We start from the raw sequence: 13,510 nt of genomic DNA on the forward strand, positions 1-13,510 counted from the left end.
AGAAAAATGACAAGTCAAAGAAATGCAACATATCTTGGGCATGACACACAAAATGAAATAATTGATTGTCTAGCTGAAATGGTCCGCACTTCAGTAACTAGTGAAGTTTCCCAAAGTGAGGCTTTCAGCATTTTGGTTGATGAGACTAAAGACCTAAGCAAAAAAGAACAGATGTCCTTTGTAATAAGATACTATTACAATGGGTCAGTATGTGAGAGCTTCCTTGCCTTTGAGGCAGCGCAGCGCCTTGATGCTGCAGCACTTTCACAGAAAATAATTAAAATTTTGCAGAAGCATGGTCTTGACTACAAAAACCACCTTGTAGGGCAAGCATATGACGGAGCCTCAGTCATGAGCGGAAAACACACAGGTGTGCAAGCACGCATAAAATCAGAGGCCCCATTAGCTTTTTATGTGCACTGCAATGCACATTGTTTAAATTTAGTATTAGTTGAAAGTGTGAAATGCATCCCTGAAGCTAATTGCTTCTTTTCTCTTTTGCAGAAACTGCATGTTTTTGTGTCAGGGTCATATGTGCACCAAAGATGCCTTGAGGTACAGAGGGAGATGTTTCAGGGGGCCCCAAGAGAGTTACAAAGACTGATAGAGACACGGTGGGCATGTAGGTATAATGCTTGCAAGACAGTGAGAGACAGACTGTCAGCCATCATAAGTCTACTAAAAGAAATATCAGAAGAGCAAAATGGTGACAGAGCTGTAGAGGCAAGAGGTTTATTAGCCCAAATAGATCTCAAGTTTGTTAGCCTCCTTGTAACATTCACCAGTGTTCTTGGTGAGATAAAATATCTGTCAGATATTTTACAGTCTCCACAACTTGATTTGGGCACAGCTGTCACACTTGTTGACTCTCTTGTTGACACATTGGAGAGTTACAGAGAGGGCTCTCTCTTTAATGACATTTGGGACAATACTTTAACTCTTACTGAGCAATGCAACATCAGTGCCACACCTTCAGGTCGTCAGGTCAGACCAAGCTCTTTGCTTGAAGGGCAAATTACTTGTTCACTCCAATAGTTCAAAGACAAGAGAGAACGGAGAAAGAGTCCTTTCGGACAGGTTCATTCATTCCAGTTATTGATGTGCTTCTCTCTGAGGTGAAGAGAAGATTTTCTAAAGAAAATTGTGTCATAATGAAAGGGATACAGGCCTTGAATCCGTGCAGTGCCATATTTTGTGAGAAAGATGTAGTGTTTCCATTTGCCTCACAATACAACTGCAGTACTGAGGATCTACAATATGAGATCCCTCAGCTTAAGCGCATTCTTGAGAGGAAGCAAAGTAGTGGTCAGGAAACACCAAAGACATTAATAGAGCTCACTGTCTTTCTGGAGCCATTTAAGGAGGTCTTCCACCAAATGTTTAAACTGTGCAAAATTGCACTTGCACTACCCGTGAGCACTGCATCCTGTGAGCGCAGTTTTTCTAAGCTAAAGTTAATCAAAACTGCCTTGAAAAGTACCATGGCTGATGAGCGTTTAAGCAATTTGGGTGTGCTGATTGTAGAATCAAGAAGGGCTAGGGCCATAAATCTTGATGACTTTGTTGAATGTGTTTGCCAAAAAACTTAGCAATAGGCGAATAAAGCTATTCTGAAGTCTGGTAATCAGAATCAGAGACTATTGATCCCTGTTGGGAAGTTCTTTTTGTAACAGTAATAATTATTTTTGTTTTACATTAAGCAAAGATATAAATGTTTCTTACACATACTGTATTGCCTGGTAATCAGAATAACGCTATTGATCCCTATTGGGAAAGTCCTGTTACATAAAGCAAAGATGTGATTGTTTCTGTCCTTGCTTTTATTTGTATCTGCCAGTATCTGCTTTTCCCCAGTAACTGTTTTTTGTTTGCAATAAATGTACACCTTATGCCAAATATAATTGCAAAATAAAACAGAATTGTTGTGCAACTCAAAATGTTAACTGTACTGTTATTAGTCTATGCACATTATATAATTATTAACATTAAATATAACACAATAAACCAAAGTATATCAGTAGGAGTTTCCTTAAGTCTTTCTGATAGTTTTCTACAGGCTGGTTTACTACACCAGTAGAATAAAATTCTGAGATTATGGTTTCTAGTTTGTGTGCCACCCCAAGATTTTAAGTGGCCCCATCTGGCCACCCCTATGAAAAATTTCTGGTGGCGCCACTGTTTGACAGTGTGTAAAAACCATTTAAAGTGTGTCCGAGCCTCTTTAATTGAATACAGGAATCTGAAATTATAGTGTCTTGTTATGTATAGACATAATTGCAAGTCTTTTAAACGGTTTTTAAAAGTCTTGAATTTGACTTGAATTCTGCACATACTCTGTTAAAGTTTTGACATTACCATCGTGGCCACAAAGTGGCGCAGTTGCTAAATTTTTGTAGCTATTCCTCATTTAACTTAATTGCTAAAAACAGGTTTCCTGCACATGTGTAACAAATATCACAATTAGTGCAGCAGTAATTGAAGATAACAAATCTAATTATAATGCTTGCCAAAACCTATGTGGCTTGAACGCAGGAAAAAGTGAAATATCTATTTATGTAAATCTTTGTTAAAGCCCCATGATTCTAATTCCAAACAATAACCCACTTAATATTCTGCTGTTCAGTATTTAAAATATTTAGTGGACATATGATGTAAAATGACTAAGTATCCTAGAATAAATGTATTTTTTTTGTTTTTTTTTATTAAATAGCAGATGGTTTTGCTTATAATAAAATAGTATGGATCATTTTATATAAGTGCTAAATTCAATTCATGCACATGAGTTTACTTTGACAGCACACACACACACACACACACACACAAACATAAATTCTAATTGTGTTTCAGAATATTTTTTAAAAGAGAAACAATATCTATAAAGCAAACATTCTTTAATTTTGTCGAAATTAGACAATACCGGTCATGACAGACAATAACGTTCAATACTGGACTTGCACCATTCCCATGATGCATCTGCCATCTCACAGTTCTGAACAAACATGCCGAAAGTTCATTACCTCACTGGCATTGGGTGTATTTCAATATGAACAGACAATCTGATCAGAACTGAAGCAGTGCTGAGAAATAACATGCATAGAGAACATGTGCAGCTTGATTCACTAAGATCAGTTCAAAATGCAAAATACTCGTCCCAGAAACAAAGCACAGGCTTTTTAAACATTCCTCAGACGCACAGTGACTCCAGTCACATGAGAGGCATTAATGTAAATGTTATACAGAGAACAGTACCTTTTTAAAACTGAAATTAAACCCACTGAGTCTTATTTAAAATTAGCTGGTTTTCTGGAACTGTGGTTGATTTCTGCAGAGTTTTTAATCTCCATCAATTCCACTCTTTTCTCTTGCTTCGTCACGGACATCCGTCGCCTTTTCTGACTCTTCTTTTTACCACGCAGAAAAAAAGTCCAGATTAATGATAATTTGATTAGCTTGGTTCAGACGGCTTGTTTAGCTCCACCTTCACTCCTTTCTCACCAGCACCTTTCCAAAAAGACAACCATAAGAAGAAAAGATAGCTAACTTTAGGGTACCTACAGGATTTTGACAACATTTTTAATTTTTTACTTGCAAAAAACATGTGCTTGTTTGGTTTTGAGAAATGAATATTTGCTGAAAATGCTTTCACCCTCAGGTCATCCGAGATAAGGATGAGTTTGTTTCTTCATCAGATTTAGAGAAATGCAGCATTGCATCAGTGTCTCATCAATGGATGCTCTGCAGTGAATGGGTGCCGTCAGAATGAGAGTCCAAACAGCTGATAAAAACATCACAATAATCCACAGCACTCCAATCCATCAGTTAACATCCGGAGAAGACAAAAGCTGCATGATGATCAGAAAGAAATCCATTATTAAGATGTTTTAACCTAAAACTTTTGCTTCAGCCCAAAATAGAGTCTGTAATCAAAAATAATGCTTCCTCCAGTGGAAAAAGTTCATCTCCTGTTATCTCTGACATCCAGTTCCACCAACATATTTGTTTTGGCCTATAAACTTAGCTTGATTTGTGCATATTTCTCTCCTGATTCAGACAAGTTGAGTTTTTTTCAACAGAGAAAGCAATGGTCTGAAGTTAAAACACCTTATCAATGAACGTTTTTTTGTGGATTACTTGTGGATTATTGTGATGTTTTTATCAGCTGTTTGGACTCTCATTCTGACGGCACCCATTCACTGCAAAGCATCCATTGATGAGACACTGATGCAATGCTACATTTCTCCAAATCTGAAAGTCATCTACATCTTAGATGGCCTTCTGTGGTTTAAACTGTCAAAATGAAGACTGCATAAATCTCTCTTTTGTGTTCCACAGAAAATAATACCAACTTTTTGGGTGAACTATGAGCTTACCTGTTATTAGGTACTTTTCTTTAGCCTTCGCTCGCTCATCAGCATCAAAATACCACACCGTAATGGCATATCTACACAATGAGAAAGACAAAGTTTATGAGATAAAAAAACAGGTTAGACCAAAAAAAGAAAATTCATTGCATGTGTAGAGTGTGTTTGTCATGTGCTTCATCAATGATGATGATGATGATGATAACCTTGTTGCATATGCAGGCTGGACCTCATGAGGGTTTCGTCTATCAGACCAGAATAAAACCAAGCGGTCAAATTTAGGTTCAATGTCTGCAAACTGTGCTTTACCCTCTGGAAATATCCGCAGTACTCCCCCGTTAGCCTGAAGACACGAATAACACAGAAAACAATTATGAGATCTGGTTCATCATCAGACAAAACATCAAAAACCTAAATGACTTAAAAATCTCATTGTGAAAATTCCCACAACAAAGAATTACTGTGATTACATGCATAGTGTTTACATGTAAAATACAGACTATAATGTCAATTAGCCTTTCGCCGAGCCCCGTCCCCCTTAGTTACTGTTGCTACTTCTGACAAACAAAGATTGCCATGATGGGAAGAGGTATACCCGTGCGTGTCAGTGACCCTCACACACCTTTTTAATTGAACATTACTTTTACCACTCCAAAACTGAGTACAAGAGTACATTTTCTAAATATTGCATTACTACTGCCACAGTGCTTACATTTATGTACAGAAACGTCCTACATGGAGTTATGAAAAATGTTAATGTTAATACCTTGGAGAATGTAAAAGGAATTGAAAGTGAAATCAAGTAACATTTCTCACTTGCCCACAAGGCAACAGCACAATGGCAAAGCTCTGACAAACCACCCACAATTGAACCTGACTTTGTTAAACACACCGCATACTCAAGACCATCAATGCAAATGCTCAGCTTACATTAATGTGTAATATCAGAAAATAAAATTCAGCTAACAAGTGTGTGTACATGTGAGTTTTTTCATCAATCAAATCAATAAACCTAAATCAGCAAAGAAGGCAATATAGCAATGTGCTGACACACCTCTGAACCTGACCGTGTTATACACGCAGCATAGAAGAGAAAATAATAATGATTAAAGAAAATCAGCTGTGTTTAGGTCAGCGTACAAAGAAGGAAAAATTAAATTCAGCTCATTTGAGTGACAGTATTAAGCCCCTTCCATTTTCCCGTCCAGCATCTGTGTGTACTGTACTTCAATTCAATCAAATGTCATGAAGTCTTTGGCGGAAAGCTGAAGGTGATTGCTGATAGGCTGTCCCAATCAGTGGCGCCTGCACAATACAAACACATTTGAGAGGGAAAAAAAATATTGAGGGTTTCCAAGATTTTTTTTTTATAGTAACGGGTACGTACGGTTATGGATAGAAATCTAGCTGTGTAAAGAGTACAATATTTGCCTCTCAAATGTACTATGAGTAAAGTCATGAGTACTCCCCAAAAATGATACTCGAGTAAAGTACAGATCCCTCAAAATTGTACTTAAGTACTGTACTCAAGTAAATGTACTCCGTTACTGTCCGGCTCTGAATTACAAAAACACTGATTCTAACATTTGGCGATACTATACACCATAAGGAGAGATTTACAAGCAAATTACTGATGTTATCTGTGTAAAACAATGTCAAATTGTAAATAAAACTTTAATTTTGACGGTGCAAGAAACTACAAGCTGCACATTCTTGCATTTAAACTCCCTTAAATGTTTTGGGCCATAGACTGAAGTAAATGCACTACTGTAAAAGCAATTGTAGTTTTTTATCTTTTTATCAGTCATATATTAAACTAACGTGACTACTGACAATACATTCGACTCAGCAGTGCGTGACTGGAGCTTTTTTAGTGATAATGATAAATTCCATTAGCAGAAATAACAGCGACACAAACAATGAGAGGCCAGGTCTGTAGGAGGTTAGGATAGGAAACGGCAGCGGAGCGCGGCCTTCCTGAAGAGGAACGAGAGGAAAAGGCCACATGCTGGATAAAGAGCCGTACGCGAGCACAGGGAGCATACTGCTGAGGGTGCGAGAATTAACCTTTCACATGTACGATCTGCACGCACAGCACGTTTCTCCCCGGGGAGCTGAACACACGCTTTATGCAGATACATAGTGAATGCTCACGTATGCACAACAGTGCAAAATCATCAAGGAAACACAATTGAAAATGCTGTGAAGTGAAGCTATTGTATTATTTTTTCCCTGTGCTCTAAAAAAGTATTCATGCTATGGTAAAACTAGACATGCTAGTAGGAGAACCTTCAAAATCTACTAAGCGCCGGAGATTCAACACACTATTGCTTAAAGATTACATGTTTCTTTCGCATCTATTGTTAATTTAGAGTTGATCAATGATGCATCCCTGTTATGGGAGACTTGTAAAGCCTTCATCAGAGGAATACTGTAGCCATATTTTATAACACTACAAAAAAAAAAGAAAAGAGAGAGAGAGAGGCAGGAGCACTTAAAACTAGAACTCAAAACAGTACTGAGGATCACATAAATGAACCTTCTCCCATTAAACTGGAGAAACTGATTGAAATACGGCCTCCCTGGACTCATTGTTATCGCAGGAGGTCAACACTAAAATATTATTTTCAAAGCAACGATTGCATTGACACGGAAATAAACCTAATTTATCTTGTTTATTGAAGAATAAAGTTAGTTCACAATCCATTAGCTCTATTAGGGATTCTAACGGGGAACAATCATTCGATTCTGAGGTCATTCATATGAGATTTAAATAGTTTTAAGGCTCGTTCATACCGAGAACGATAACTATAAAGATAATGATATTAGCGTCCTCACCAGCGAATTTTATTGTCTGTTTATTCTAAGCACGCTTGCTTCCGCCGCTTTAAATTCTCGAGATCATTACAGCAGGATTGATTCTGATTGGCTGTCAATGTTTTTTTAATCTTTCTTCAGATTAAAAAAAATATTGTTCTGAAAGTGATTCCAATGATATGAATTCTCTGTGCCTTTATCGTTATAGTTGTGGTGTGGACTCTGCTTTTCTTTAATATTGAGAACGATTTTTAGAACTATATCTTTATAGTTATCGTCCTTGGTGTGAACGGGTCTTTATTCTGATTTATATTATTCTGAATATTCTCCTCCAATATACTGCTATGAAAACTTTTTTTGATAGCTTATCGCTCCCAAGTATATCTGATGGTCTGAATGCCCCCATTTCAAAGGAGGCAGCAGTCTTCATTAAGGGTAGAAGTTCTAGTCACAACTTTATGTGTACGTTAAAAGTGGTTCAAATGTTGATAAAAAGAAACAAAACAACAAAAAAAGTAAACTGCATTAATTGCATGGTTCGTTTTCTCTTTTAACGAGTCTCGTGGCTCATTTCCGTGACTCGGTGAGCTATTTTGGGATTTCTCCTCCTGGTTTTCTCTGGAGATTGCAGTCGGCGAGGTTAATGGGATTAGGCTGAAATGATGCAGGCGTACCAGCACGTATGCAGACGCTGGACAATCTGCATGCTTTAAAAAGGCCATCAAATCTTCCAGAATATAGACCAAACATCATTGTTCAAATTAAAAGTCAGATTGCAAGATTTGTTTTTTAAAAGCGACATTAAGTCAAAACTTTTGTTACAGATATCTTGCATACCTTGGCATCCCAATTCTTATTAAGGTAATATATGCATGTGACACATCTCCCATCGCCGTTTGGGTTGTCCACATGGCGCACATAACCAGTGCCTTTCCCCGGATAACACGCCACCATCGCCTGTAAATAAAACAGCCAAAATGGTCAGTTACTCTCATTTTTTATGCATTTTTGCCCTTTTAGTTTTGATATGTAAGCTTCATATCCCACACTTTTAATCCAAAAAATGTTTATCCCTAAATAATAGTTTTATCCATTCTTTTTATTAATAAATACAAATACAATACATTTCTGACTCTGCAAATACTACCACAATGTATAAATATTTTACAAGTTAAATGTAAAATAAATTCCATGTATTTAACTTTAATGATTAATAAGTTAAAGCTGCCATGCATGACGATTTTTTTTTTCTTGACATAACAAAAGTTGTTTTCTCATAATGACGAGCTAATTTTCTTGTAACTTTTTTTAAATACAATGCATCATGAGTCTACTGTTGTTATAGTAACGAACGCAGCCTAAACATCTGGATTAATGCGTTAATTGGGAGTGTCTTTAAAATACCAAACTCAGGATGTGCATTATTAGTAATTCATACAATGTACAGACAAGGAGATGAGCCCATAATAAGAACGCAATGCCCATAGAAAACTGGTATAAGAAAAATGTGTTGTGTTCACATACTGTCTGTACATATTGAAATGTAATAATAATGTGTTTACTGAGTTTAAAAACACTCTCTTAATGCAGGTTAAGCGTTTTAGATAGTCCTGTTTGAGCCGCAAATGATCGACAGATGACTGATCACTCTTATACTGTATCTTGTGGATATTTTAGCAAAGGTTGCTTCACTTAACATCTACAATAAATAAAATAAGGAAAAAACACTGCAGATTTTTTATTGTTAGCATGTTTAAATGGTCTAAAAAATAAAGCATTCACAACGCAGCGCCTTGAGAAGAAAGCAGAGAAAAAAATCTTAAACTGCTTGGTTTCAACTCACTTTATTTTCCTTGTTTGTTTGAAATAAAATTATATATAATAATATAATAATTTGTGTGTAATATTTATTAGTCATATAGGATAGGCTGTGATATCATGTGTTACAAGCTTGGGATGATGAACTTCCGTAGTTTAATGATTGTGAAAAATAAATGGTATTAATTCATTAATTAATTTAATTTAACATTTATTTGGGAAAAAGTCAGTACAACAAATACAACAGTGTAAGAAAACCTTACAAAAAATCTTCCATAAATGTAATAATTTGTGTAATGATTATTATGAAATTATTTTTTTAATTATTTCGAAAAAAAAAGTATAAAAAGAGCTAATTATTTGAGTCCTTCATTTTATATATATATATATATATATATATATATATGAGTGTGTGTGTGTGTGTGTGTGTATTGAGTTCTGAAGTATTGCAGATCAAATCACATGAAGACAATGAAGGCAATATGTTTTCTGACCAATCCGTGCAGCCATAATAACACAAACTCATATCCTGATAAAGTGGTTTAAGTCAAAAGCATGGGAAGTTTTTAGTGAAGATCATCATATCCCGCATTGTTGAGACGACAGATAGTTCAGACTGATGTTTCCAGGTCAAATCAGCATCGTCAGTGTCACATCAGAAGTCAAGCCAGTTCTTCCACATTCTACACACATTAACACAAAGCTATCGCAACACGATTACAAACATCATAAACACTACCCTCTCAAAAATAAAGGTGCTTCACGATGCCAGAAAATAACCTTTCTTGTCTAAATGGTTCGATAAAGAACCTTTCTGTTTCACGATAGCTTCTTTGTGGAGAAAGAAGGTTCTTCAGATTATAAAAAGGTAAGAACGATCTTGAGCCAAAAGTAACTGCTGGAAGCGTGTCTCAGTTTCCTCAGCATTTGCTGTTATTTCCTTCGTTTACAGTGTGGAAGGATTTAAGGTTAAACGAACATTAATAAAACCATGAATACTTTTCTTGAGAAGCCATTAGATTTGCTTGAGTAGACACAGGACTCAGCAGTGCTTCTTGATCAGCTTTTATTTTATAACTCGGGCTTACAAGTTACTGACTACGAAAAACCTTCACGACCTGAGTTAAATTCTTTGTGCTACAATGAAATATATATATATATATTGTTATACAATGTTTTTTAATTCAATAAATTTAAATCTGTACAAACACTACCACAACAAATAAATACGTAAAAAAAAGTCCATATATTTATTTATTAATGGGTTTAATGTTTTTAATGATCAAAAATAATATAAATTTGAGTGAATATGAAAAAAAATATTTTTGCTTTAAAATAAAAACAATACTACCACAATGTAAAAAAAATGTGTTTAATGATTTCTAATCAATATTAAAATTGATTAAAATTAAAATTGGTTAGTCAGTGTAAATACTACCACAATGTTTAAATCCTTCACAAATTAAATAAAAAATACAGATAGTAATTAGATGAAAAAAATTATCAGTTCAATTTAAATGTATAATGATTTTTAAATTGTTAAACATATTTTAAAAAGGAGGTTTATTTTTTGAGAGTTACTTATTTTCCACACATACACACACACACATATAATATATATATTTTATATATATATATATATATATATATATATATATATATATATATATATATATATATATATATATATATTCCTGACTACCAGGAAGAATTTGTGAATTTAGTATTTTGTCATGTCATTACATTGTTAGAGCATAAGAGAAAATTTGAAAAACAATTGTTTTAAAGAATTATATTTTATTCAAATGTTATGCCATATCCTCTGTAGAGGACTTTTAAAAAGTAAAATAAATAAAAATAAAAATGTTAAAATAATTATATTAAATGAATTTTTGTTTTAATCAGAAATCATTTTTTTAATACCAAACTTTATATAAAGATGATTCTCAATTATGTTCTATAAAAAAAAATTGGCCATAAACGAGTTTATCCATGATATACAATGTATCTATAAACTGTATCTAATTTGCATATAAATCTGTTTTTGGGGCAATAATGAGTTTAAGAATAATATATATAATTACATATAATTTTTTCTATATTAATTTGTTGTGACTCCCAAAATGTGTAATAAACATGCATTCAGTGCTGGTGTCCTGTAACAGAATGTGATGTTTTGGTTTGAAACACCATGACATTTTCCTGAGATGTTGATTTTTTGACAAACAATTAGTCAGATTTAAATAATTATTACAAAAATGATCATATTTCCATTAGGGTGTTGCCATAGATGGTGAAATGTCCAATCATTTGTTATCTCTGAAAAGCCCTGAATGTGCTCTGTACAGGACATCCTGATTTAAAACTCTGACATGTGACGTCTCAGAGAAATCACTAGAATATCATGTCCACTACAGGGGACAAAACTCCAGGAGGATTGCTGCTGGCTATTGTTTCCTGAGTGTCAAACGTTTGGTCTTTAACCCTCTCTAACAAACCTCCACCTCCATGTGTGAGCGCGACAGTCAGAGATGAACTGATCTGAACCCCGGATGCTTGGCCTGCTGCCAGAGGAAGCAGTATTTTAATGATCCTGCTACGTGCAGCGCGTGAGGAGATGGCTAAACACATCTGTCACTGCTGAGAAAGTGTGAGGTCTGCCGCACAAAAGGACAGGATACTAGATTAAAAAGAAAAAATCGTGATAAATCATGGATTTAGGTCAGCGTTGCTGTTCTTGTGGGCGTGGGTCAGTTACGAGACGAGCGTTTGAGAGGGGTTTGACTTCAAAACCAAATGACTAAACAAAAAACACACGAACCTTCCTCCGCTCTTCAGGCCCTTCACTCACACTTCCCGTAAAATCTCCAGAAAACAAAACCAACCAGAGCAGTTCAGCAGATAGTGTGTGCTTCCTCAAGACGGGGCTTTAGCAAACAAGAAATCCACTTGGTTCGGTGGCTTTTTAATTTTTTTTTATAAACAAACAAAAACCTATTATTATTTTGGGTAATTATGAACACAAAATCGACAAATTCTCAACTGCGGAAATTTCACTTTAATGATTTTAAATAATTAAAAATAAAAGCTTTTTCAACAAATTCACAACTCTGTAAATTAGTGTAATCAAGAGTATGAAGCATGTGGGGGTAACTTAAAATTATATATAAAAAACAAGATATTCATTATTTGGGGTGAATATGAAAAACTTAATGCTCCAATACAAAAAATTCACTTAAAGTTAATTGTTTTCACATAAATTACACTTTAAAATAAGATGCTAATTAATTTGGGTGAATATAAAAAAATAAATAAAAAAATACACACTTTTTAATGGATTTATTATACATTATTATTATAATATTGTAAAATCAAGATATTAATAATTAGCATGAATACGAAAAACAAAATCAACATTTCTCAACTCCTCCAATTTCACCTAATGAGTTTAATACATTTAAAAATAAAGTGGTCTGGTCTGAATCAGGAGAGAAATCTGCACAAATCAAGCACCGTTTACAAGCCAAAACAGCTCTAAATAAATATGTGGCTTATATTTTAGATAAACATGTCTTGATGGACTTGTTTCTCACAAACACACAGCTTTTGTCTTCTCCGGATGTTAACTGATGGACTGGAGTGCTGTGGATTATTACTGTGATGTTTTTATCAGCTGTTTGGACTCTCATTCTGACGGCACCCATTCACTGCAGAGCATCCATATCCACAACCTTATTATTGAAACAATAATATTTGTTTGATTGGTTGATAAGAGAAGTTTAGCAAAGCTAGCCTCACGCTTCTGTTTATTTTGGGTCCGATATGCTCTCAGCTAACCTTCGCTGACTCAAATTAAACTCCACAAATAAATCAAGTGAACATAATAGTAATAAATAAAAAAGCTGACAAAAAGGGCTTTGAGAAACTCATTCGGGATGGTGCATACATTTTCAGATTATTTGGTAGGATTAACTTTACACATAAAAAAACAGTAATCTTATTCATTTTATGTTTTCAATGATGCATTTAAACTGATGCATATTATTTGCATCACTATTTATCTGTTTTAAGTTTAGGACAAATATTGGGAGAATTCAGAAAAAAAAAACTGAACCTAAATGATTAAAGGGATAGTTCATGCAAAAGTTATTATTATATTTGGTCATCAGTGAATTTCTTTCTTCCGCTGAACTAAAAAAAAAAAAAAAAAGATTTTCTTAAAAAATAATTTTTTGGTGACCTATCCCTTTAATGAAGTTTCTGCAGTAAAGCCTCTGGATATGTTTGTATTTTAGAGTGATAGCATCAGATTTACACAGTCCCTCAGGACACAACCATTTCCAAAGTAGGAGGAAAAGGAGGATGTGTTGAAGAAAGCCACTGCAAACACCAGAAAAGTTTGATTAACCCATGCAGAACATGATGCTGGAGCAATATTAGTGTAATCTGCCACTGAAATCAGAGGAAAGATTGTTATTCAAGCCTCTGAACCCAGTCTAAAGACTAAAATATAA

At 34.7% G+C, this 13,510-nt stretch overlaps 1 protein-coding gene across 3 annotated transcripts in view; it reads right to left on the reverse strand.

The window, feature by feature from the left end:
- LOC132156718 (egl nine homolog 1-like) overlaps positions 1 to 13,510 on the reverse strand; it is a 339,835-nt gene that overhangs the window by 318,692 nt on the left and 7,633 nt on the right. Inside the window, exons 2-5 of one of the 3 annotated variants that reach the window (XM_059565693.1) lie at positions 8,016 to 8,135; positions 4,568 to 4,704; positions 4,371 to 4,441; positions 2,875 to 3,501 (exon numbers count right to left, since the gene is read on the reverse strand). In XM_059565693.1, coding sequence (XP_059421676.1) covers positions 3,446 to 3,501; positions 4,371 to 4,441; positions 4,568 to 4,704; positions 8,016 to 8,135 — 384 coding nt within the window. In that variant the 3' untranslated portion in view covers positions 2,875 to 3,445. Of the gene's footprint in view, positions 1 to 2,874; positions 3,502 to 4,370; positions 4,442 to 4,567; positions 4,705 to 8,015; positions 8,136 to 13,510 lie in introns of those variants that run through there. The other 2 variants (XM_059565694.1, XM_059565695.1) reach the window with 2 other exon arrangements.

Source organism: Carassius carassius, chromosome 14 (genome assembly GCF_963082965.1).
Source record: "Carassius carassius chromosome 14, fCarCar2.1, whole genome shotgun sequence".
In the NCBI taxonomy this organism is placed as follows: domain Eukaryota; kingdom Metazoa; phylum Chordata; class Actinopteri; order Cypriniformes; family Cyprinidae; genus Carassius; species Carassius carassius.